The sequence below is a fragment of the Sordaria macrospora genome, chromosome 6 (assembly GCF_033870435.1).
Source record: "Sordaria macrospora chromosome 6, complete sequence".
Lineage (NCBI taxonomy): Eukaryota > Fungi > Ascomycota > Sordariomycetes > Sordariales > Sordariaceae > Sordaria > Sordaria macrospora.
Window position 1 is genome coordinate 595753 of NC_089376.1, and position 22941 is coordinate 618693.

The window sequence follows — 22941 nt, forward strand, 5'->3', positions numbered from 1 at the left end:
TCGCGACCCACGTGTTCACGATGGGACCTCGATGGGCCGAAGTCACGGTGACGACCACGGGCAATGTCAGAACGATAAAAAGCGAGGAAAAAGTCGACCGAAAGTGAATTATCCCAAACACAGCTCTAGCCAGAAGCCAAATACTACTACTACGTTTACGTAGGTAAATATTAACTGCCGCCCTTTCCCAACGCTACCTCCAACAGGAAATCAAAGAACAAATGACGCCGACACGTTCGCGTCCATCAGTACCTTTTTCCTAGGTAATCCCCTTCCCATTAGTTCCTTCCCCTCCTCCTTTTCCGCCCTGTTATTTTCCAGACACCAGCAGTGGAGGAACCAAGAAATTAAATACCCCAAACCAGTACCGTATTCGTACACTTCCCTCCTCCTGTTTATCTCCGTCTGACCAGAGTTGATGATGCCATAATCCCTTCTTCTCCCCCAAAGCGCCTTTGACCGTCGCTGGTCTAAGCGCATGTTGCCGCCATCCCATTAATAACCTGCCGTGTGTGCATTAGGCCTCTTCTACCAATCAGAAGAGGGTAGGTAGATGTCCAGTCATTAAGTTAGCCTTTCCAAACGAAGTGAACCCAGAAAGAGAACAAAAAAGCGCAAACCAAAACCCGAACCAAAAAGGAAAATGCAAAAATGCAAAAAAAGAAATGATCAACCCCAAGGCCACCAATTCTTGCTCACTCATCTCATGACCCAAAATACATGTTACCCGCACCGTGACCACTGCCATCCCCTTCATGGACATCACCAAACATATTCACTTCCGCTGCTGGATCGTACCCTTCCATGACCTCGAATTTGGCCATACCATCCAAGTTTCCAAGCATCAAGTTTTGATCCATTTGATGCTCATACCCATGCAGAAGCATGTTTGTTGGATCAACGTCCGTGGGACGGACCGCCGAGCCCATCCCCATGCTTGTGGCGGGACCCGGAATGTTCGACATGCCATTATGGCTATGATCCATATCGTAGTACGTCGGCCCCTGACTGCTTTGTTGTTGCTGCGTATGCGTGGGTGGTGACGAGCTAGTCGACAACTCCGGCGGCGTATAGTGGCTCACAGCACTCTTGGCTGGCGATGCAGCATTCTGTGATCCTGGAAGCCCAAAATCCGGTCCCGGTCCGTGATGCTCGGTAACTGAAATCGACGGATGGCTAGCATGGCTATAATTACTCACAGCCGACGGGGAATTAGCGTAGTTCCTCGACACTGGCGAGTCCACGTTCATGACTTCGTTAACTCTCGGGTCGAAGCTCGGCATTGGCGCTGAAGACACTGACGAGACCGACATGGTGGCTGCAGCCGGGTTCATTGTCGATGAACTGGGCATCGCACCATGTCCATGACCGGCATGGCCCGATACAATGCTTGGCGGGAGGTTTGGCACATTCCCCATTGGCATGTCCAACAAGCCAGGGAACTGTTCATCGTCGATTATGTGATCGTAGTCGTTCCCGGGAGAGTTGGGCACCGAGCTATCTGAATAGCCAGAAAAGCTGCTGACGGAGCTGCTGGTTGAATGATGGCTCCTGGACCGATCCCTCGTGCGGTCGCTTTTATCTTTTCTCTCCTCCATGTCTGGCCTGTTCTTCCGTGGTCGGCCACGCTTGACCACCTTGCGTACGATACCATCAAAAGCACCAACGCACATACCGCGCTGCCGATGTCGTGTGAGTGCATCATGCCGCGCGAAGCTGTTGCCGCATTCGCATGGGTATGGCTTGATGCCCGTGTGGATCTTGGCATGGCGCTTGAGGTCGTGTTGGCGCACGAAGCACTTCTTGCAGGTTGGACATTGATATTGCCTGTCGTTGAGGTGCGTTTGTACGTGACTCTTGATGTTTTCCTTGCGGCCAAACCGTTTCCGACAGTCTTCGTATGTGCATACCCATTTGCCGTCTGCGGGATCGGGACCTTCGATGTACTGGGCGATGTCGTCCAGAGTTACCCCAGTGTCTGTCTTGGTCTCTTCGATGTTGATACTAGCAATGCTGGCAGCGCTGGCAATGGAGGCGATCGAGTCCGTTCGTCGGTGCGGCGAACCACGGCGCGAAGGGGAAACTGAACTCTGGCGGCTGGAGGTATGTGGATCGGCATCGTCGTATTCTGATGGGGGACCAAGGTCTGGCTTATTGTCGAAAGGGCTCATCCCTCCAAGTCCTGACATCTGGGATCCCATCTGTGATCCCATCTGCGACCCCATGTCAGGGAAAGTGAATCCGTTATGCTCCAACTTGATGAATTCAGAATGGATCCTCAACAAGTCTTCGTCTTGGGTTGCTGGAAGCGCGTGCGTTTGAAATGTCGTGGGCATCCTGTCGGCCTGAGATGTTGCAGGTGCAGCAGCAGCAGCCATAGCTTCCGCCTGTTGACGCAGTTCCTGAAAAATACCCGAGTTGCGATTGCTCCGGTGTCCTCGTATGGGTTTAAGTGTCTCCTCCATCGACTCGTCGTAATCCTCTGCAAACCTGCTGGGCCTTAGTGTTTGTTGCTGTTGCTGTTGCTGTTGCTGCTGTGTTGCTTGCTGCTTCATGAAGCGATCGTGTGGTGTTTCCATTGGCGTTGGGGGATAGAATCCTGCCTCATTTTCAGTATCCCCGCTCAACACGTCAGGTTTTGCATGCTTACCGGCCGCATTATGCGTAGGGGGCGTTGCTGGCCTCTGCCCATTTGCCATAGGCTCGTACTTTGCAACTTTGTCTATGAGACTATTGTTCAATCCACCGCTTACCCGCCTTGACGCTCTGCGCAAGTGGGTGTTGGATGCCTCGCCCTCGGATATCCAGCCTCCCTGTCCCGTCCCCGCGGGGCTTTGGTCCGGAAAGCTCATAAAGTTCGGGGTAGAGAGCGCCGCGTCCGGGGCAAAGAAGTCAAAGTTTGGGTTGGCAGATGATGATGAGGCCATGGCATTGTTGTCATTGTCGTAGCTGGCCTGGTTTCTCTTCATCATGGCGTCAAAGCTGGAATCCATATAGGTATCGTAGGACAAGGACAGTTCGGGTATCGGACCTTGCGGGGCCAACCCGTCCATGAAGTGGTTTCGTTGATGTGGTGTGCCATGGGGCGATATAAGAAAAGAGTCGCCGCTGTCACTCGACAGATCACTGTAGTCGGTTTGGCTGGAGCTGGGGCGTGCTATGAGGTGCGCTTGGTGTTGCTGCTGTGCTAGGATATCCTGTGGTGCCGCTGGCAGACTCGTAGGTATTCCCGTATCTGGGCCCGTCGTGCTGACAAGGGTCGAGTAGTCTTGCTGGGATGTGGATGTGATTGTTGAGGACATGAGAGGGTGACGCCTAGTATCCAGACTAAGGCCTCGTCGATGGGACATGTGAGGGCGTTGCTGTTGTTGTGGGAAAGACGGCAAGGGAGCGATCTTGACAGACTCGAAGGCCGATGGGGTAGAGTTTTGGCGCCGATGTAGCCGCTGTCGCGGGCGAGCGACGCCAGATAGAGGAGGATTGGACATCATTGCTGGCTATGGTAGCGATAAAATAGAAGGGGTCGTCGTCGCCGCCGTCGTCGTCGCGATTGTATTTGCGCAGAGAGGCTAGGCCAAACGGGGGGTGTATTAGATGGAAAGAAGTGTGGTTGGTAGGCTGTTGATTGATGCGAAGAGCTGTCAGCTGTTGTTTTCTTTGCAGTAGTCCCCCCTGCACTGTTGATGTACGCGTCAGGTCCATGTGGACCATAGGCGGCTTCTTTTTAGAGTGTCAGCCTTACCTCACGCAGCGCAAGCCAGACGACGTAGCGAATCTCGTGGCGCGCTTGTGCTCAGGACCGTAACGAGGTGAGATGATGTCTGGATGATGTCTGGATGCCTCGTGCAAGGCGATGCGATGATGATGCTAGACGGGGAGGGCCACGCGGGCGGATGGTGCTATGCTTGGTGATGCAGGCACTCTACCTAGGAACGGCGCTGCCCTGGTGGGTGTCTCTGGCGTCTGTCTGGCTGCAGGGCTCCTCGTCCGTCGGCTCGTCTTTACCTACCTAGCCTGCCTTGTCCTATAGAGCTCAGAGGCTCGCGACTGGACGCGTTCTGGGCTTTGTGTGGGTACTGACTGGGTGTGCGTAATGTGAATGTACCTCTCTACCTGGCGAGGGAGGGAGTGGTACGGTACACGATGTGAATGGATAGATAGGACGACGATAGGTACAGGTAGGTAGAGAGGGAAATTGTTGATGGGTTGCAGTTGGAGGATGCAACACACACAAAACACACACGCATGCGCCGTCCGTTTCTGTGTTGTGGTGACAGCTGAGTGGTAAACGATCAGACGAACGGGGATCCAAGCTGAATGGAAAGAGTGGGTTTGGACGGGGTTTTGCGCGGGCGTTTGCCGGGGATGAGCACGGATTGAGCCAGGCCTGACGAGACGACTTGGTCAGTGGTGTTATCGTTCACTTGCCGACGGGACGCTCTCAGCAGTAAAGACTCCTGGCCCTCCACTACCCGGGGCCATGTCGGCATATCCACCTCTCCAAGAGCGGATTTTTGTTTTCGTACGCCCCCATCGAGTGTGTTGCCAGGGACAACTCCCAGCTCCAACCGACCAACACGTCCAGGCACATGAGCTCCTTTGGCGATTGGCCAATCACAAAATGAGAAGCCCTTGAAAAGTGGCGCCACGCTAGACTGGTGGAGCCGCCCGCTCACGGCACCATTGGAAGAGTGAACCGCGCTGCGTTGGAGATCGCCAGCATCCAATTGGGGATCCAAGGCCTGAGGAACCGGGACGAACCACCTGAAGGCCCTGTGATGGAGCTCTAGATGGGGCAGCTTGGAGTTGATCGCGGACCAAGCCCGATTCCTGCCTCTAAATGATGAGTTTGTCGCCAAAACGTCACCGAGGAGCCAGAACATTGCCCATGCCCATGCCCTACCTAGGTATGACTTGGTGGTGGACGAATGGGACGGCATCTTGTCCAAGGCATCCAACAGGTCCAACATCTCGGAAAAGGATTCGACACCCTGGCTTGGCCGGTGATTGCTTGACTTGGTGCGTGTTTCTGAATTATTATGGTTTCTTCTCAAGTGGAAGTCTCGGCGGACAGGACGGTTTCGGAATGGCCCAGAAATGGCCCAAAAATGACAGACATTAGGCGCCCGTCTAACCCGTCCCTCCATCCGCCGTGACATTGGGGTGCCCCCTGTCTCGTTTCACTGCTTACATCTTTTGTTTCGGTACTGTACGTGGGATGTCGACTTGTATCCGTCATCGCCAGTCAGTTTATCTGCCGTCATCGACCTTGTTTCGAATTCGATGCATTCAATGTTTGCTGTTGACAGTCGTGGACGTGGGTCGCATTGTCCTCGGTTGACGACCATTGATGGATTTCCACTTTCGAATCTCGAGTGAGACTGGGCATGGTCAGTAAACAAGTCAGTTCTCCCAAGTAATCATGTTAGAGAAAGAAAATACATACTGACGGAAGCAATTGCAGTGAATCCGATTCATCTCGCAAAGGGTGTTGCAGCGTAGGTCGTTGGTGGCATCAATGGTGTTTGACCAAATGGCGCGAGTTGGCGACAAAAGGACTTTCACGACGAAAGTGGAAGCTTTACGATCTGAAGCGAGCCTAGCCGAACAGTTCATTGTGACTCGGACACCTCAGCTCAGGAGACGCCCTGGCTAAACGGGATATGGAAGGCGTCGCTTTGTCCAAGTGGAAAGACCGACCGTCATTCAAAAGTCCAGGCAGAAGTGTCACTGTTCGCTGCTTCTGTCGGTGCGCTGTGCTTTGTGCAAGTTGGATGCATAAATTACATAACGACCTGCACAACTCTGGAGCTGCGTCTCCTTCGCTGACCCTCTCGTCTCTCGAGGCAGGAGCAACTCTCGTCCAAAAGTCCAACCTCATTCCTGCCTCTTTACTCTCACAGAGAATCGAATCAAGTAGGTTGGTAGGGTATAGTGACTCTGCATTTTTACCCACAACCAAATATTTTAGCTGGGAAAACTTTGACTCCAAGTGGCAGCCGAGTCCTCTTCCTGTTCCTTAACAATTTCCATCCTTCTCACTGTTCACCTCAACATCACTGATTGTCTGCCACCACTCTCTTAACAATCCCAGTTTTTCAGCCGGCAGTTTATAAAAGACTTTCGTTTTCCTCAGTCCATTGTCCACACACCTTGGGACGGAACTGGTCAGCGTGTTGTCCCCCCCTTTGTTATCCCCTTTGTCGCCATGTCCTCAATCCCCCTTCACGGCCACGATGCATCTTCGACCTTCCCACGCTCTGCTTTGTGTCGCCGAGAAAGGACGCCCAAACAAAAGAGCCTCGGGGAGCTATATCCCTCCCCTATCTGCTTGACCACAAGCCACGGGTGGTAGCTTATAGGGGACAGAGCATGACTATTGGTCTCCGTATGACCATTCAACCTACGTCTACGGCCAGCAGCACTCACACTCAGAATCACTTTTCGCAATAGATCCCAACGTCAACATGTCGTTCGAGGCGTTCGAGGGTTCTGACGCAGATCCTTGGGCCGTACCCAAGTTCACCGAGGGCACCAACGTCTCCCGCGTCATCCCCAGAACGAAACCCCCCGGCATCGAAAAACAAAAAGACAGCACGCATGTCTATTGCGATGAAGTTACCGAATACTTCAAGTGGCGTCGTCATGGGACGCAATCCCCCAGCTCGTGGGATGGCGCAACCATGGACCGCCGAGTCAAGTCGCGCATCAAGAAAGTTCCCATCAGATCCCCTTGGAAAGGTCCCGAGAACTTCAGCGGCGTGGCTCGGCATGGTAGAACAAAGTTAGCTAATTGGCCGGGCGGCGGACCTGCAGAAACAGCGCTCTCTGCCGACGCCAGAAGTAGATGGCTGGAAAAGCAGCTTCTGAACCTCAAAATGCGCCATGTCAAGGTTTTGGGCTGGGGTGGCCTCGGTGTCGTCAACCTCTTTGAGCAAGAACGCCCAGATGACGAGCTCATCAAAGTGGTGTGCAAGGTAGACATCGAGGGCGACAAGGGCTACCTTGCGACTGAGATCCGGTCCCATCTAGACACTGCCGGAGCCAAGCATGTCGCACAACGCATCCCCCCAGGCCATTTCTCGCGACCCAACGGTCGGCCTATTCAACCAGCGCTCAATACTGGCTCTTCAACCACCAGAAGGTCATTCGGCTCGGATTTGATGATGACGGATATCGACGAGGAAGCCGAGTTAGACAACGGTAACGCCGATCCATCGCTCAACGTCATTCCTGTTTGGGCGACAACACAAGTCTTGTTTCTCGAGTTCATGAGCCGCGGGGATCTCCGCAAGATATCAGCTCGCGTTGCCTCTCACCTTGTGGGGGGCGGCAACTTTCCACCACTTACTCTTTGGCACATCTTCAGCAATCGTAAGTAACCTACATCCCCCACATGATTATCACACAGACTAACGCAATAACACAATAATCAGTCTTCAAGGGCGTTATAGGGATGGCATATCCGAGAGAGTTCTTGCCTGAGGCGTTCAAGCCGCTATATATGGCGGACACAATAGCGCCCCAAGCATCAGAAAGCAGCCTGCGTCTACCCAAACTGACACCATACTGCAACCGGACAACCCTTGTCCATTTCGACCTCGATTTGAGCAATGTTTTGGTGGGAGACTATGACAGCTCTGAGCACAACATCACTCCGATAGCCAAGATTGCTGATCTCGGTCTCTGCGCCCGTTTTACGGGCAACCGAAAATCGGTAATGACTCGTTGGAACTGCCGTAGGAGGCAAGAGCAGCATCTATGCGCCCGAGCAGTTTACTGAGGAGTGGGATCACGTCAAGGAGGGCGGCCCCCGTGAATCCGGCGCGACAACGGCGGGAAACTACAACTGGTGGACCAATCTCTACCAGGTCGGTATCATCATGTACTCGCTCATCCAGCTCTGCGAGTTCGAGACGTCGCCCGTGCCGAACTACGCGGCTATAAGATACCCTGACGGCTCCGAGAGAGAGGTGTGGGGATACGGCATGGGTCTGCTTGTTTCCCAATACAGCAATCTCGACTTTGATCTGGTGAACGCTGTTGCTGCGTGTCTGTGTCATGATCCGGCGGACAGGCCCGATATGCACGACCTCGAGAGACTGACAGAAAGGAAGGTAAGCTCGCAGCCGCCTGACGGCCCGGCGGCGCAGACGATAAGAAACTGGGGCAGGCTGATTTTCGAGGGGGCGCCGGCGCCGAGATATGACCCGGCGGCGCCGACGGGGAGGGAGAGACTCGGGATGTTTCAGGATTTTGCCCCTATAGATAGTGGTGGTGATCGGTCTAGGCTGGCTCCGGCCTGGCAGGCTACGTCGCAGCAGCGTGCGGCTTCAGCCGCGAAGTTTCAGAGACAACAACAGCATGGTGTCCCGGCCGGAAGGGAACAGGAGCATACAGCCTCGGCCGCTGTTGTTCCGGGAGGACAACAGCCTGGACTCCAAACCGGAAGGGGGCAGCCATATGTTGCTCCGGCCTTGAGGGGACAGCACCATGGTGCTCCAGTCGGAAGGGGACAGCAGCAGCCTGGACTTCAACCTGGAAGAAATCAGCCATATATTTCTCCGGCCTTGAGAGGACAGGGACATGAACCTCAAACCCCAGTGGGGAGAAGACAACAACAGCAGCCTCAATTCCCAACAGGGAGAGGCCAGCAGCGTGCGGCTACGGCTGCAGTTCGTCCGGGTTAACAGCCTCGGTCCCCAGCTGGGAGAGGGCAGCAGTAGCGTGCTCCTTCGGCTCAAGTTGGGAGGGGGACATTCGCGTGTTCCTTCGGTCGCATTGTAGCAGGCACAGGCTTTGGCTCAAGCTTCAACTCGAGCTTCAGCTCAATCTGCTAGATGGCAACAAGGTGGGTTCCCAACCGGAGGGCGGCCTTCGGCTACGGGTAGAACTTCTTGAGCCAGTTTCCAGGCACTGCTCTGGGTACCCGAATATGAGGGGAGGTTAGGCTACAGGTATGATGCATGATTGAGGCTGTGATCATAAGAGTGCCTTGAGACAGGTTCTTTGAGAGTGACGGGACTTCGGTTCGCTGTTTTCTGGGTTCATGGGCTTTTGGGGTCGTGCCTTTTGTTCTGGCTCATCCTTCACACGCATTGACAAGTTGCAGTCTGCGATGTTTCACATACAAGTGCAAGTGCACATCTCCTCGTGCTGTTGGACTGAGAAGAGAAGGTCATGTGGCCATGCTAGGAGGAGAGAGTGGGTTCAAGCATTTTGTGGAGTTATATGGTTGCAGATTGATAACGTTGTCTTGTTTTATTTCTCTTCTTCCTAGTCGTGTTTATTATTCTTCATATGTCGTGAACGCTTTCATCAGCGAGAAACGAGGCTCAAGTGTCATTTGCTCATCGCGAGCTTTCGGTTTGCAAAAGCGGACTTCCAGCGGCGAAGTGTCCGGATCCGCAACCGAGGCGTATCAATGATCCAATTGTTGCAACCTTCAAAACCAAGCCCCCCTTATCATCATGCAACTGGCACTGTTTTTACGTTCTGTGGCCTGCATATGACTGGATACAACTTGGATGTTGTGTACTCGACGGCTGCATGCATCGCGAATCATCCGCTCTCTTCGGTTTCGGCGCCATGGCACAGTCCGCATCCTCCCTATCTTTACTCCTCCGCTGTTCCCCAGCAAAACCGACGACCTCCCGTTGGCTGGTTTTAAGTGTCTTCCTGAATTCTGACTTCGTTGTCCGGGGGCAGGGGAGTCGGACACGGATCTAATTCTCCGGACAAGAAATCGGGGGATGTCCGGCGTTACATTTGCCTTTTCCGTGCGAATCCATTCAGCCGTTTCCCCGACCCCACCCCGCCATCTAAGTCCGAAGGGGGACGGGGCAAGACATTGGACTCACACCAATTGACCAAAACATTTGAAGGGATCCGAGACAGCGGGGTGTAAACAAATCACTTCCCGTTGGTCGTTTATCCCTTGGTACCGCTCATCTACCACCGGACTCTCGACACCAGCGACCGGGCGGCCCGTGCTACATACCATGTACCAACCACCATGATGGACTATCGATACGCACATTGAGGCACTACTGGCATATGCAGGGAGAGTCAGAAGCAAGACTGAATCGACTGCTGCAGACGCAAGCCTCGCAATAAATAGAATGACGAAGCCACACTCCTCATCGTCTTGACGGAACTATCTTCATCTCCCTTTCTTCCTGTCTTGTCCCTGCTCTCTACATTCCATAGCAACATAACTCACGTCTCGTCTCAACAAGCTACTCTCAACACCACCACCACCAAGGCCCCAACCCGAGCCTCAAGATGCCTATCTCAATTCCCACCGCCTCCCTCGAAGGCAAAGTCGCCCTCGTCACCGGCGCCGGCCGTGGTATCGGCCGTGGCGTTGCCCTCGAGCTCGCCCGCCGCGGCGCCTCCGTAATCGTCAACTACGTATCCTCCGCGGGTCCCGCCAACGAAGTCGTCAAGGAAATCGAGTCCTACAACAACGGGGCGCGCGCCAAGGCCATCCAAGCCGACGTCCGCAAAGTCTCTGAAATCGACCGGCTCTTCGCCGAAGCCAAGCAGGCCTTTGGCCGCATCGACATCGTCATGTCCAACTCGGGAACCGAGTCGTGGGACAAGACCGAGGAGATCACCGAGGAGAAGTACGACTACGTGTTCGACCTCAACGCCAAGGCGCAGTTCTTCGTCGGGCAGGCGGCGTACAAGCACCTCGAGCAGAACGGGCGGGTCATCCTCATGACGAGCATCGCTGCCGGCCTGATGGGGGTCAAGAACCACGCGCTTTATAATGCCTCTAAAATGGCGGTGCAGGGGTTTGTCAAGGCTTTTGCGACGGATTTCGGTGATAAGGGCATCACGGTCAATGGTGTTGCCCCGGGAGGCATCAAGAGTGATATGTTTGCTGAGAACGCGTGGCATTATATCCCTGGTGGAACCCCCGATCTGGGCAAGGACAAGATTGAGAGGATGATGGCTGAGCATTGTCCCCTGGGAAGATGCGCGGTGCCGGAGGATGTGGCGAGGGTGGTGGCGTTCTTGGCCAGTGAGGATGGGGGGTGGGTTAATGGTGAGTACTTGCAATTCTCTTTGCATTTTACCTTATTTGGGAGACATGATGCTAACGTGAATGATAGGTCAAATCATTACCATCTCTGGTGGTTCTTCCCAGTAGATGACGTTCTCGGACGGGAGCGTGAAAGGATAGTTGAGTGTAAGTGAGTGAGTGAGTGGCTTGTGGGTTGTGGGTTGTCGGTTGTGTGGTGACATCTGGCATATGGAAAGTCCGGCGGAAAAGGTCATGCGGTCACGATGATAAACATAAGTAATTTGGAGTTTGCAATACAATCGTTGCATTTATTGTTTTCGGGCTCATCAAGGTATCTGTACCTGCCTTGGTAATATTATGCCTCCTTCCTCCTTTAGGAGTTCTTGAATCACGAACCCATTGCTCCTTCCCTGACACTCAATTCTCACCCTGGCCCTCTTTAACCCATATTTCTTTCCTCATCGATTACTCCACGACCCAGCTCTTCCTTCCCAACCCCCCATCAAAGTCATTACCCAAATTGCCCAACTAGCCCGCCCAAGCTCCCGTCTGTTGCCCACAGGCTTGCTCAAATCCCCAACTTAAGTTTGCCAAGTTCCTCCCCACTCATCTAATCAAGTCATCAATCGCCAAAACACCCTCCTCCCACCTTTCATCCACCATCTCATCTTGCAACTCCTTCAGCAGCTTATTTTTTTCTGCTCTTAACCTGTCCAGTTCGGTTTCTACACTCTTGATGCGTTCCTGGATACTCGCCTCGACTGCACTCTTTTCCAGAGCAGCGAAATGATTGCGGAGGTTGGAGCCAGTTGGAGATTGAGAGGCTTGGTCGTGACTGTCAGTAACAGTGCCAGTGCCAGTGCCAGTGTCAGTGCCAGTGCCGAAAACGCGGTGCAGAGAAGTAGCTTCGTCAGGCAAGGTCGCAGTTGACGTAGAGGTATTTTCGTCCGCATCCAACATAAAACCCGCCGTCGCCGTCGCAGTCGCAGTCCCAGTCTTGCCAAGGTTCAAGGAGGTAGTTCCTTCAGCACCAAGTCCAACCCGGCAAATCAATCTTCTTTGTCTCGGCTGGCTTAGCTCGCGCCAGTTCACCTCTTTCTCATCAAAGGTTTGGATGCCCCTGGTAATGACACGCTGGTGGCGCTGATGATGACAACGGCGATGGTGACGATGACGAGGAGGAGAGTGCAAGTGCAAAGTGACATCGACGATAACATCACCCGAGTTATCCGGTCCTATATCCTCTTTGTCTGCCATGTTCGGGACGATGTCTTTGAAGTTGGATCGGTCCATCATCACTTGATGATGCTGAAGATGAGGTGAGATGCTCGAAACTGAGCGCTTGGTGACTCTTGCTTTTCTTTGAAGGTTGGGCCCTTGGAATTTGTGTGTCTTGCAAAGACTTGATCTTGGTTCAGTTCTTTGAGATAAACTGCTGATGACCGTGGAAGTTGAAAGAGGTGCTGACAGGAGAGAAGGAGTTGAACGGGGAAGGGGGAAGTTGAGAATGTTTTATTATCTTCGTTTTGGCCTTCTTATCGACCCCTTGAAACACTCAATTTAGGTTCTGCTGAACGTGAATTGGTGCAATTTGACTGCTGGTCGTCTCAGAAGTCCACTTGTCAAGGTTCTCGTCGTGAGGTGGAAAAGTGAGTGAATTGCACGGGTATGTACATCGCCTGAACTTTGAACTAATCATAAAAGAAAGGATAGTGTGGGGTGAAGTTAAAGGAGGGAAGTTGCGTGTTGCTTTCACCTTGACGGGATTGGGGTACGTTATATACTAAGTCTACTTCATACTTCAGGCTCTACCGTACTTCGCGAAATCTGAATGGGGCTAACTCCTTGTACTGCCCAGAGCTTTGTTGGAGACTCAGGTTCGAGTCATGGAAGGAAAAGCGGATAGCACAGGTATGTACACCTCCCGAACCTTTAACTGATGGGGAATAGTGTAAATAAAGACAAGACGGTTTCTGATTGGGTCTAAGTTGGGGACTTGAAGTGGTACGCTATTTACTAGGTACTACCCGTGCCGTATCCCTCATCCTCTTCGTCTTCCTCCTCCACGTAATCCCTGAGCCAATCCATATGCATAAAAGTGCCACACCTACGCATTCCCCTCGAGCCAGAATAGCGCCGGGTGGCAGTCTCCTGCGCGTGGAGAGCACTCACGGGCGACCTACGAGGCCAGGGCCTCGGCGTACGCATGGTTCTGGTGGAAGTATCTGTGATAAAATTGCAGACAGATTCGTCAATTGCGTTGAGCGGGGAGGTTCGGCTGGATGTATCGTCTTGAGACGAAGAATTACCGCTGGGTGTGGGGTGGTTAAAGGAGTATCATCCTTCTTTGGGTCAGTGACGTTGACCGCGTCATTGTCGTTGTCAATGTCGGGGTTGACGTTGGCGATATCTGGCTTGGTAGTAAGGCATGAAGCAGGGCCTTCGGCCTCAAAAGCGGCTCTGACTCGCTTGAAGAGCGAACGGGAACGAGAAGGAGAAGTGCGCTTCCTAGACTGGCGAATGCGACCAGCTCTTGTCTTGGTGAGTTGGCTGTTGTCGACTTTCTTGTCGACTTTCTTGGGCGCGGTAGCCACGGCCGGTAGGAGCTCCGGGGTAGGTTCCGCCTTTGGAAACATGAGGCCAGCTCTGGGATGGATCACTCTGGGACGGATCATGTCTCTTGAGATATTGACGACGTTACTGAGGTGTTCAAGGAATATTGGATGATGACGCTTTGTTGGATAAAGAGGTATGTTCAGAGCTGTGAGAGGGTCTGAAAAGAAGAAAATGATGCTGATGAGAGTGGCTGTGATAGAGGAGAGGATGAGTCTAAATGGCACAGATTTGATGGTCTTTTATTCTTGCTGGGTGTTTAACAGTCGCTTGAGATTGTTGGTTGTTTCAGAATTGCAAGTCGCAACCTGGCGACTTCCAGCATTAACCACCCAAGAGACTGGCGCACTCAGGGCCAAGCTCGGCACGGTGCCATGGTATGTACATCAACACAAACCTTGAACTGGTGATTGACGGCACAATAGATGGTTCGTGATAGCCTCGGTCCATATTGACCTCTCCCATTTACCCTGCCAGCCGTGTTAACTTCCTGCAATTTCTGAGACAGCGACCTCGGTGAAAGAGGGAAATTCGACATGCGATTATGGTCTCTTTTAAGAATGAAGTGCGACAAGTCTAGCAGCTTCTAGGACCTTGGACCATATGAGTTGGTAGCTAAAACCTCTCGATAACTCTCGCATACCGTTCGCCTTGTGCATGGCCACACGGTATGGTGCGCGGGGGCCAGATAACCATTGCTCGTTGCGTTGGTAGCGGAGGTACAGTTTTCGTAGGCGTGTCAGGAGTGGACGGGTTCGACCCTGCTTGAGGACGCTGAGCTTTTTGCCTTTTTGCCTTTTTGCCTTTTTGTTCTTTTTTTACTTCCACTTTTTCTTTTTTACTTCTACTTTTTCTTTTTTACTCTCGAGTATTAATTTTCTACATGTCCTGACATTCTGGTTTGACTGATTCCGGTCTGCAATTCTCTTCTTGACCGAATCCATTGTCAATACCTTGTTCCACTCATCTGATACGGTCGCGCCCGCCACCTTCCGCGACACCTTCTCGAGTTACATGCTGGGCATGTCGCCTCCTGCTTTTTTTTTTTTGCTTTTTTGACAAATTGATCGTACGCTCCTTCGCTGACGGCTCGGAAAGTGCTAACCACGGAGCTTTACTGCCCTGCAAGCGCTCGCTTCCACTGCCCCCACCCCTCGTTGTAGTTGCTCTCCTCGATCATCTCCTCGAAGGTATGGGTAGTAAACATCAAACCATCTTCCTGCTCCCAGGCTTTCTCCTTCAGAGCATCCTCCTCCCGATAGTTGTCCATGACATCGTCCATCCTGGCAAAGTCTTCATTTCCACCTGCGAGGAAGACAGGTGAGATGGCTATCGGGGTAGTTTCCATCTCCATAGCCCAACTCTCTTTCACAACCTCACCCTCCTGATTGACATAGGTTTTCTTCACCTTCGGACTTGGCGTCCAAGCCTCTCCACGCCCAGAAGAAAAAGGCCCTTCAAAAGCTCCGATTCCTAACTCGTTCTCTTCCTGTAACTCCCTCAGCCTCCGACTTGCGGCTTCAGAAGCTTTCTCAGCAGCCACTCTCTCCTTGGTACGCCAAACACACTCCCCGAAAAACATCATCGTCTTCCTGTCCTTCTCTTCCTCTTCCTTTTCCTCGTCGTTGGCTGTGATGAAATTCTCCGTGGTGCCGGGTAGTTGCTCAATTCGTGCCTCATGAACGATGGTAGAAGGAAATGGAGCTTCGATGTGCTGGTGAGACAGCTGGTAGTAACGCTTGCGCAGGCAGGGAGTAGAGCGGGATTTGGTGACCCGGTTTCTGGATGCCATAGGGCGGTAGTGGGAGTGCGCCTGGGAGCGGACGCGGTGTAGACCGGAGCTGTACAGGCTAGATTTGTACAAGCCCATCGGGTCGTCGCAGTTCATCAGGATGGCTGCGAGGTCTTGATCTTGGGACTGGTGGCTGTCGATGGCAGTGGTGGTGGTGCTACCGCTGGCATTGGGATTCGAAAAGGCGAGGCCTGTTGGAGTTGTGGTGTGGATGTATCCACCTGTTGTATTAGATGTGGTGGGGGTGTTGGATGATAAGTTGAATTGAGACTGCAACTGGCTGAAAACGGTAGGGGCGTATGAAGCGGTGCTTGTTGTGGACGCGGACGGAGTGACGGCTCGGGCTTTGGGATCGAGGGCCATGTCCTCCATCTTTTGGGTAATTCGGTCGGTTGACTCCATGGTGGTGGTGTGCAGAGTCGAGGCTCGGGATTCTGGCTCGATGGCTGGGTTCTCCATCTTCTGGGTGATGTGGTGCGCTGACTCCATGGTGCGTCTATTTTCGTTCTTTTCAATTGGAAAAGTATGACGGAGGGGAACGCAGTTCGCCGGTGGCTTTATCGCGATGGTTGAAAGACGGAGAAAGTATGAGCTGGCTTTCTCTGGAAGTGACTTTGAAAAGGAAGATGCGGCTCCTTGAACGGAACCTGCGGCGTCATCTCTTCACTGCGTCTGCATTTTGGTGCAGGGAAAGGATCCTGACGAACGACACATTAAATGGGACCTCGAACCTTTTGAGGACGTAGGTCAACCTTTGTCAACATAGTGCCTCTGCTCAGCCCGGGTTTGCACTCCATTTTCCTTTGGTTTCTGTGGTTGGTTGCCAGGCTAACGCATGCAGGTGAAGTCAGTCAAACTCTGGGTCAAGTTGGCCAGTCATTGATTGCTTTTCTTCTCCAAACTGGAAGGTGCGTGTACTGAACATTTGTCGTGGTCATTTCCTAGTCTGCTAACTGCTTATCTTCCCACTCCATCCTAGGCTCAGCTCGTGAAGTCCTCCCAGGACTTGATGCTTCAACCAGCATCTCATCTCTGGTAGAGCTGTTGCTGAGTGTCAATCTCTTAACCATATCATTGGCATATTCCATCAACCCTCCATCAATTTATCCTCATCTATCCTGGTACTGTCCTCCATCTTCACATCCTTCACCATCTTTATCTCCTTCTCTTTATCCTCCTCCACCACCACCACCACCTCCTCCACCACCTCCTCCTCCTTGATAACCCCCAAAGTAGCACCCTCCCTCTTCAACCCCAACCTCTTTTTCAGACCCTCACTAATGGTGCCACCTCTTTGGGTTCTCGTGAGACTCCTGTCATTGCGCCTGTCCTTCTCCTTTAACCAGCGCTTGGGACCTGTAGAGGGTTCGCGTCGAAGAATCTTGTCAACGCCCATCCTCATCTTGTCGCGAAATTTGGTGATGCCGCCGCTGATAGTTTTGTGGCCGTTGTTGGTGGTTTTGGCGCCCCTGGCAAGACTGTTGGCGATGTTGGAGGATATGGTTTTGAAGGGCTTACGCAAGGGGATGTTGTGGGATCCATTAGGGCCGACAAGTGTGTTTAAAGTGGCCACAAAGACTTCTAGCTTTGTGCTCTGTGCCTGAAGGCCAGCTTGGGAAGCAGGACCAAAGGGAGTGCGGCTGCTTTGGTCGGTTTGGCGGGAGGCGTTGAGAGAAAGACCAAGAGGATTGGAGTGGGATAAGGAGGAGGTCCGCTCGGGGGTAAATGACGGCTGTTGTTGACTCTGTGCTCGCACGGAAGGTTCGATGTTGAGCTTGGCCAGCTTTTGGACAACTTCTTTCGTTGTGTCCATTGTTGTTGGCTCTTGGTGTTGGCGCGTCTAGAGGGACCTTGAATTGTGTCTGTCAGTCTGTGTGTGGTTGAGCGGCCAGTCTTGATGTGGCCTTTGCTGAATTATGTGCCGGTGATGTATCCACCAGGTGTTTTGCAAAGACAAGAAAAAAAAGAAAATCCAGTGAAGGGTCACCGGGGGCATTGTATTCAGCCGCCTTTATTTTTATTTTATTTTTCTTGTACTTGTGGATAATGCGTAACTTCCTCTAGGCACCTAGGGCACCGACATTCCATCCCATGATGCGTGGAAGAGCCGTCATTAGAATATTGGATTCAAGGAGAAAATACATGAGGTATGCACACATTCCATTCGATCATAATCTAGGGCTGCAGTTGTCTACCAAGCGCCTTGCTCTAGCTGACCATGATCTCAATAATTACTAACTATCCTTTGTCTATCTTGACCTGCATTCGTTTCCTTTGGCCAACATGACCAAGTTCTCGGTCACAGTTCGTATGCCCATGCTTGTTTACGGAATACCAACTTGGAGATGTTCATCATCAAAAGCTCGCTATTCTTCTTTCCCTCAATCTACTGCTGGAGCCCTGGTGACGTTGGAATATCTAACGATGCCTACAACCCCTCATCCTCTCCTTCCCCTCCCCCTCCAGTAACAGTTTACATCTCCCTACCATCAAAGTCGTCATCCAGGTAGAGGTATTCGTCCACATCGAGATCCTCCAAGGACTCTTCTTCCCGAGTTGCCACATTGGGCACCTGTCTTCCTGTTCCACCCATGGTATGTTTATCCTCATCCAAGTAGATGTATTCATCAACATCAGAATCCTCCTCCTCCTCGTCCATCTCCGCATTGGCTACCTGACCTCCCGCCCCAGCGGCTCCACCCACCGCATGCTTCACATTTTCTCCCGCCAGTACCAATGACTGCTCCTTCGACTTCGCCTTCTCACCCATCAAAGAAAGACCACCAAAAGCTTCCACGCTCGACTCCACCGAAGCCTTATGCCTCTGGATAGCCTCAAACTTGGCTTTAGTCTTGGCCAGAACAGAAAGCCTGTCACGCATGAGTTGTTCTTTCCTATGGTTGTTGACCGTCTGCTTCATCGCCACTCTCTGGTGAAAATGATCGCAGAAAGTGTTTGGTGCGGATGGTGCTTGTCGATGTCTCCCGTGGCCAGGGCCAGCAGAGTGTTGTAGCGGTTGCGCTCTTGCTGGGTGGTGGGAGGATGGCGCTCATAATGAGATAGACGAGCGCGGGCGATTTGGGTGATGGACTTGGAGTGATGGTTGTGGCGGTGTCGGTGGGGTTTGTAATGCCCTGGAAAGGGTTCAGGGCGTGGGCACGGGCGAGTTTGGCGGCAGCGCGCAGACCGAGGTTTAGGGGGCCAGGATAAGAGTGGGAGCGTAAATGAAGATGTGGTGGTGTTGATCTTTGGACCGGCGGGGCTACTGGATGCGCTGATGCCGGGCATGAGTGCTTCGGTGTCACTGGTATAGGTGGACGATGGGCGCGTCGGCGAGCTTTGAGTGGTCATGTTCGCAATCCAGGTTGAGGTTGGCTGAGGTTGGCTGAGGATAGTCGCGACCAGGTTGAACAGTGACATCAACACCGGGGCTGGGATGTATAACGGTAGCAGGCGACTGGCATGTGGGATTGATGCGGAGGGTCGCCATGCCGTGGATGACGTTGTTGGTAGCGCCTCCAGGTTTGCCGTTGTTGATGTTGATCGGCGCCATGTTGATAACTTGGATCGATAATGTCGTGAGACCGTTGTTGTCTGCTAGAACTATTGAGACCTTCTTCTGCGAAAGAAGATGAAGGGATATTTGCGAGACTCTGCCTTGGATTCTTCCAATTTGCTGTGGCTTCGAATCAAGAGTGCAAATGTGGGTGGTTGAATGGAAGGAAGAGAGGAAACGCCCGAGAATCGCGAAGTGAAAGGCGACCTATGTACAACAGCTGAGCCGCGAGTGAATGGTGAGTCAAAAGTGAATGGTAGACCCGTCCGTTGGTGGAGTCTGCAGACGGAGTCGATAGGTAGCCGGCCGACGCACTCCGTTTGGTCCCCGGGTGTTCAGGTTCTTATCAAGTACATAGAAAAAACCTCAGCACAGCACGCTCCAGGCCAGACCTACGCGTAATATACGCCAAGTCCCGTCCATTGCTAGGAAAGTAATGGCAGCGACCTCCCCTCGTCTGTCAGTTTCAATAGACTATTCCCGGTCCTTAGTGGCACTTCACAGTAGTCGAAGACCGGATTGGAGTTGGCATTTCTGGCGTACACATTCTGCGGTAATAGTAAAGTCCAGTGTTTTGAATGCAACTACAAAGGGTAACGGCGGCGTGAGCAGTAAGAAGATAAGAATAGCGGAATGGTAGGCGGTTAGGGTTCATGTCCTTTTTAACTGCTGTGTTTCTAGCGATACCTTAGAACCCATGTACCTAAATGTATTGGTAGCTATTTTGAGTGATCCGGAATCCCTGATTCTCCATTCCTTCGATAGTTCCTTCCTGTATTATACCTTACTTGACACTGTCCAAATTCCGTCCCTCCTGTGACCTGCCTCCTATCGTGTACCACTATGAAGCCTGAATCACCTTGCCTACCTAGTCCTCCATGACATCCTCATCCTCGTCCCAACTCTGATTCCCAAAAAAAAACTTCCCAATAACCACAAACGTCTCCTGCGAGTCCCTGGTCATAAAGCGAAATCTCTGCTCTTGGATTTACGCCCCTATTATCTGATCCTCCAACTCGGTTACTAACCAATCCCCTCTTCATACGTTCCTCACCATCCTCTTCTCCAAGTGTCTTTTCCTCACATACACCAGGGCCAGCCCAGCAATCGCCACCCTCCTCACCAACTACCTAGGTAGTCACCACTTCCCAGAGCTCCCCACTCTCGCCAGTGAGAGTCCCGCGAACCCCCTCTTTCCATCCTTCTCCTCCACAACCTCTCGGCCCTAGTCTAATCCCCTAGGTCTAAAGTCAGACATAGCAACAATGATAGAACCTCTCCTCGTCTCCCTCAATCAAACCAATCCCACTTGTAAGAGTGTAGACGGCCATCTCTTTACCCCTAACCCTATCCGCCGCGGCCCTCTCCTCAGGAGTCAATACCACCAGAATGCGTGCTCTCTGTCTCTCCTCCAGCTGCCTCAACATGGTGGCAAGACGGCCATTACCTCTAGCCTGTCTTTCACTGCGAATGTCTTGGGCGAGCTACTGCTGCTGCTACTGCTGCTGCTGCTGCTGCTGCTGTTGCTGGCTATAAAGCGGATCGCGGTGGTCGTTCGCGCATTCCCTCGAGCTGATGGGCTACATGGTTCGTTGACTCCATTGCGTCTTGCGTCTTGCGTCTTGCGTCTTTGGACAGGCGATGGCTTGATGAGAAAGTAACTAGGGCTGACCTGGTGGGTCTTTCGCGATAAAACCACAGGCGCAGTTTGCGGGGAAAGGGAGATTTACAAGAAGAGAGAAAGAAAGAAAGAAAGAAAGAAAGCAAAAAAGAGTAAAAGGCAAAAACCAACAGTGTTTTATCCACACTGCAGCCGCGCAGGTGTCTGGTGATTGATGCATCTTGGCATCTGTCAGTCGAAACTTTCTGCAGTTTGTGGCCGCACTCGGTCAATTCGTGCATTCACTTTGACTTCGTCGTACTTAGTCGAAATTCTCATTGTATGGGTATCTAAAAATAACCAAGCTAAATTATGCACAGAGAGTCCGGAACGCCGAAAGACAACCAAGGACTTTGACAACCCAGCAAGAAGAGGAAAATTAGAAACCCCGCGCTCAAGCCACAACGCCGTCGCAATGCTCATGTAATATCCCTAGTAGTAGTCATGCCCTTACTCCCAATCTTCACGTCCAAAATGTCCCTTATTGATCCCTTGCGCCTTCTCCCCGACTGCATCCACATACCTAGATTGCTTTCGACCCATGTCCGCGTCCTCATCCTTGCCCTGCCCTAAGTCCGTGGTACCTGACTCATTCCCCCCTTCGCTTTTTCCCCGCGATCATTTGTCCAGTGTCCTCAGTAGCTAGCACTAGCAGCAATAGCCGACACAATCCTGAACTGCCGCTGAATCCTCAGCTCGCTGATGAACAGGTTGCGATGATGTTGCTCCCTTGCCGTTGCCACTCTGCTGCTTGACTGCGCATGAGTGTTGTGGGCGTTTTGTCGGGACCGAATGCTCTGGCGGCTTTCGATCTGGGCGTGTTGTCTGAAAAGTCTGTTGGGCTCCTCACGGACCCGGCGGGAGGCGCGAGCGCGAGCGCGAGAGGGGGAGGCTCGGGGGCTGCGGGATGCTTGCCCCTGCCTGTGATGGACGTCGTTGGGGATGGTACGGCGCCAATTCCTGTTGTCGACGCGAGGCCACTCGGCATGGTGGCGGCGGCTCTGGGGGTCGCGCGGCCTGTCCTGGAGTGACAAATTGCTGGTCGCAGTGATTAGATCGTCGTTCATGTCGACATCGTTGGCGGTGTTGGGACTGGTGATGCCGGCGGTGGTAGTCTGCAATTGGAATTAGCAAGATATCGGGGCTTGGGTTGCAGCCTCAGAAGAAATAAAGGGCTGACTGACAGTGGGCAGAGAAGAGCCATTGGAAGCTGACGCGTCATTGAGGCCGTCTGTAGTTCCGGGCCGAGAGGGGGCGTCGGCTGCAATGTCCAGCCTGTTAAGGCGCTGGGTAATTGCAATGGTTGAGTCCATTTTGCTGTTGCTGTTGTTGACGTTTAGTGTGTGGTGAGGTTTGTATTGCAATCACAGAAGTGTTAAAAAGTGGTGGGAGACTGGGAGGTGTCTGCTGCCTGGCCCTTTTTGGCATCCATCAAACCTTGATGGGATTTGGACACTCAGTGAATGCCATCTACTGTTCTTCCGTCCGAAGAATATGTCGAGTCCTGGACTGGCATATACGTCACCGCAACCTTGACCGAAATCAGTGAATGGACGTCATTGGATATCTAGAGCTTTTGTATTCGCCAAGTTAGGGCACACTCATTGGGCTGGAGATACATTTTGTTTTGCGCTTTCCGCTTGCGTACCAGTGGGATATGGGTCGGATAATCTGCCTTAAACTTCCTTCCCTTTGCCCATTCGGATTTTTCTCAGATGACGTGGGAGCAACCGAAGGCGACGACACCGACCACCCAATCCTCGATGATCTTAACCGCCTAACGAACATCGACGCCAAGATCAGAATGTTCTTGGACTTCGGAAAGCGGAACAAGAAGGAGAAGAAGGCCGTGTTACGATCCAATCGTTGAGCCTCATGTAAGCTAGATAGATTGACCAATCAGATAGGACCCGGGGTTGAAGACCAGTATATAAGAAGGCCTCCCGGCCTTCGTTATACCTGGTTCTTCAGCAAGCAATAGCTATCACAACCTACCAGTACCTTTTGGCTACTACTCCGTTACTCTATTGTTCTATCCCAGCGATAATACTCCTGTGCTTGTAACGGTTCGTCACACGCCGCTGCCAGCCGCAAGTCCCCTCGTGCTGGAACCGCCGGTGCCGAAAGCCAAGATACAGTGCGTGTGTCGTATTAGAAGAGTTAACTTCCCGATACGCACCAAAAACTTAGACGTACGCACCAATCCAACTTAAAGTATACCGTTACTCGACCCAAAGCCTAATTTCGAATAAATTATATGGTAAGTCTGCTTTCTAGAACCAACATGA

The 22941-nt window shown here is 52.4% G+C and overlaps 10 protein-coding genes across 10 annotated transcripts; 2 read left to right on the plus strand and 8 right to left on the minus strand.

Moving 5' to 3' along the window:
* Nucleotides 1–175: 175 nt before the first annotated feature.
* On the minus strand, nucleotides 176–4362 carry SMAC4_05878 (uncharacterized protein). Its single transcript, XM_003345673.2, has one exon. It carries the CDS (start codon nucleotides 3489–3491, stop codon nucleotides 705–707), a length of 2787 nt encoding a protein of 928 aa, XP_003345721.1. The 5' UTR covers nucleotides 3492–4362; the 3' UTR covers nucleotides 176–704.
* Nucleotides 4363–6467: 2105 nt separating this feature from the next.
* SMAC4_05879 (uncharacterized protein) lies at nucleotides 6468–8862 on the plus strand (the record flags this gene model as incomplete). The annotated part of the gene is made up of 2 exons (XM_003345674.2): nucleotides 6468–7374; nucleotides 7744–8862. The coding sequence occupies 2 exons, from the start codon at nucleotides 6468–6470 to the stop codon at nucleotides 8688–8690; spliced, it is 1854 nt and encodes a 617-aa protein (XP_003345722.1). The 3' UTR covers nucleotides 8691–8862.
* Nucleotides 8863–10194: 1332 nt separating this feature from the next.
* On the plus strand, nucleotides 10195–11475 carry SMAC4_05880 (uncharacterized protein). Its single transcript, XM_003345675.2, has 2 exons — nucleotides 10195–11053; nucleotides 11121–11475. Exons 1-2 carry the CDS (start codon nucleotides 10285–10287, stop codon nucleotides 11156–11158), a joined length of 807 nt encoding a protein of 268 aa, XP_003345723.1. The 5' UTR covers nucleotides 10195–10284; the 3' UTR covers nucleotides 11159–11475.
* A 163-nt stretch (nucleotides 11476–11638) lies between these two features.
* Nucleotides 11639–12325, minus strand: SMAC4_05881 (uncharacterized protein; the record flags this gene model as incomplete). The annotated part of the gene is made up of 1 exon (XM_003345676.1): nucleotides 11639–12325. The coding sequence occupies one exon, from the start codon at nucleotides 12323–12325 to the stop codon at nucleotides 11639–11641; it is 687 nt and encodes a 228-aa protein (XP_003345724.1).
* Nucleotides 12326–13211: 886 nt separating this feature from the next.
* SMAC4_05882 (uncharacterized protein) lies at nucleotides 13212–13707 on the minus strand (the record flags this gene model as incomplete). Its single annotated transcript, XM_003345677.1, has 2 exons — nucleotides 13212–13244; nucleotides 13342–13707. 2 exons carry the CDS (start codon nucleotides 13705–13707, stop codon nucleotides 13212–13214), a joined length of 399 nt encoding a protein of 132 aa, XP_003345725.1.
* Nucleotides 13708–14759: 1052 nt separating this feature from the next.
* SMAC4_05883 (uncharacterized protein) lies at nucleotides 14760–15926 on the minus strand (the record flags this gene model as incomplete). The annotated part of the gene is made up of 1 exon (XM_003345678.1): nucleotides 14760–15926. The coding sequence occupies one exon, from the start codon at nucleotides 15924–15926 to the stop codon at nucleotides 14760–14762; it is 1167 nt and encodes a 388-aa protein (XP_003345726.1).
* Nucleotides 15927–16524: 598 nt separating this feature from the next.
* On the minus strand, nucleotides 16525–17250 carry SMAC4_05884 (uncharacterized protein; the record flags this gene model as incomplete). The annotated part of the gene is made up of 1 exon (XM_003345679.1): nucleotides 16525–17250. One exon carries the CDS (start codon nucleotides 17248–17250, stop codon nucleotides 16525–16527), a length of 726 nt encoding a protein of 241 aa, XP_003345727.1.
* A 660-nt stretch (nucleotides 17251–17910) lies between these two features.
* Nucleotides 17911–18357, minus strand: SMAC4_05885 (uncharacterized protein; the record flags this gene model as incomplete). The annotated part of the gene is made up of 1 exon (XM_003345680.2): nucleotides 17911–18357. One exon carries the CDS (start codon nucleotides 18355–18357, stop codon nucleotides 17911–17913), a length of 447 nt encoding a protein of 148 aa, XP_003345728.2.
* A 381-nt stretch (nucleotides 18358–18738) lies between these two features.
* On the minus strand, nucleotides 18739–20120 carry SMAC4_05886 (uncharacterized protein; the record flags this gene model as incomplete). Its single annotated transcript, XM_003345681.2, has 1 exon — nucleotides 18739–20120. The coding sequence occupies exon 1, from the start codon at nucleotides 18988–18990 to the stop codon at nucleotides 18739–18741; it is 252 nt and encodes an 83-aa protein (XP_003345729.1). The 5' UTR covers nucleotides 18991–20120.
* Nucleotides 20121–21288: 1168 nt separating this feature from the next.
* SMAC4_05887 (uncharacterized protein) lies at nucleotides 21289–21966 on the minus strand (the record flags this gene model as incomplete). The annotated part of the gene is made up of 2 exons (XM_003345682.2): nucleotides 21289–21768; nucleotides 21838–21966. 2 exons carry the CDS (start codon nucleotides 21964–21966, stop codon nucleotides 21289–21291), a joined length of 609 nt encoding a protein of 202 aa, XP_003345730.2.
* Nucleotides 21967–22941: the final 975 nt, after the last annotated feature.

Excerpts from the sequence above, each read along its gene's own strand:
- SMAC4_05878 (XM_003345673.2), bottom strand. The coding sequence starts at position 3,491 with ATGATGTCCAATCCTCCTCTATCTGGCGTCGCTCGCCCGCGACAGCGG.
- SMAC4_05880 (XM_003345675.2), top strand. The coding sequence starts at position 10,285 with ATGCCTATCTCAATTCCCACCGCCTCCCTCGAAGGCAAAGTCGCCCTC. Across the intron at positions 11,054-11,120 it reads GGATGGGGGGTGGGTTAATG|GTCAAATCATTACCATCTCT; the intron begins GTGAGTACTTGC and ends CGTGAATGATAG.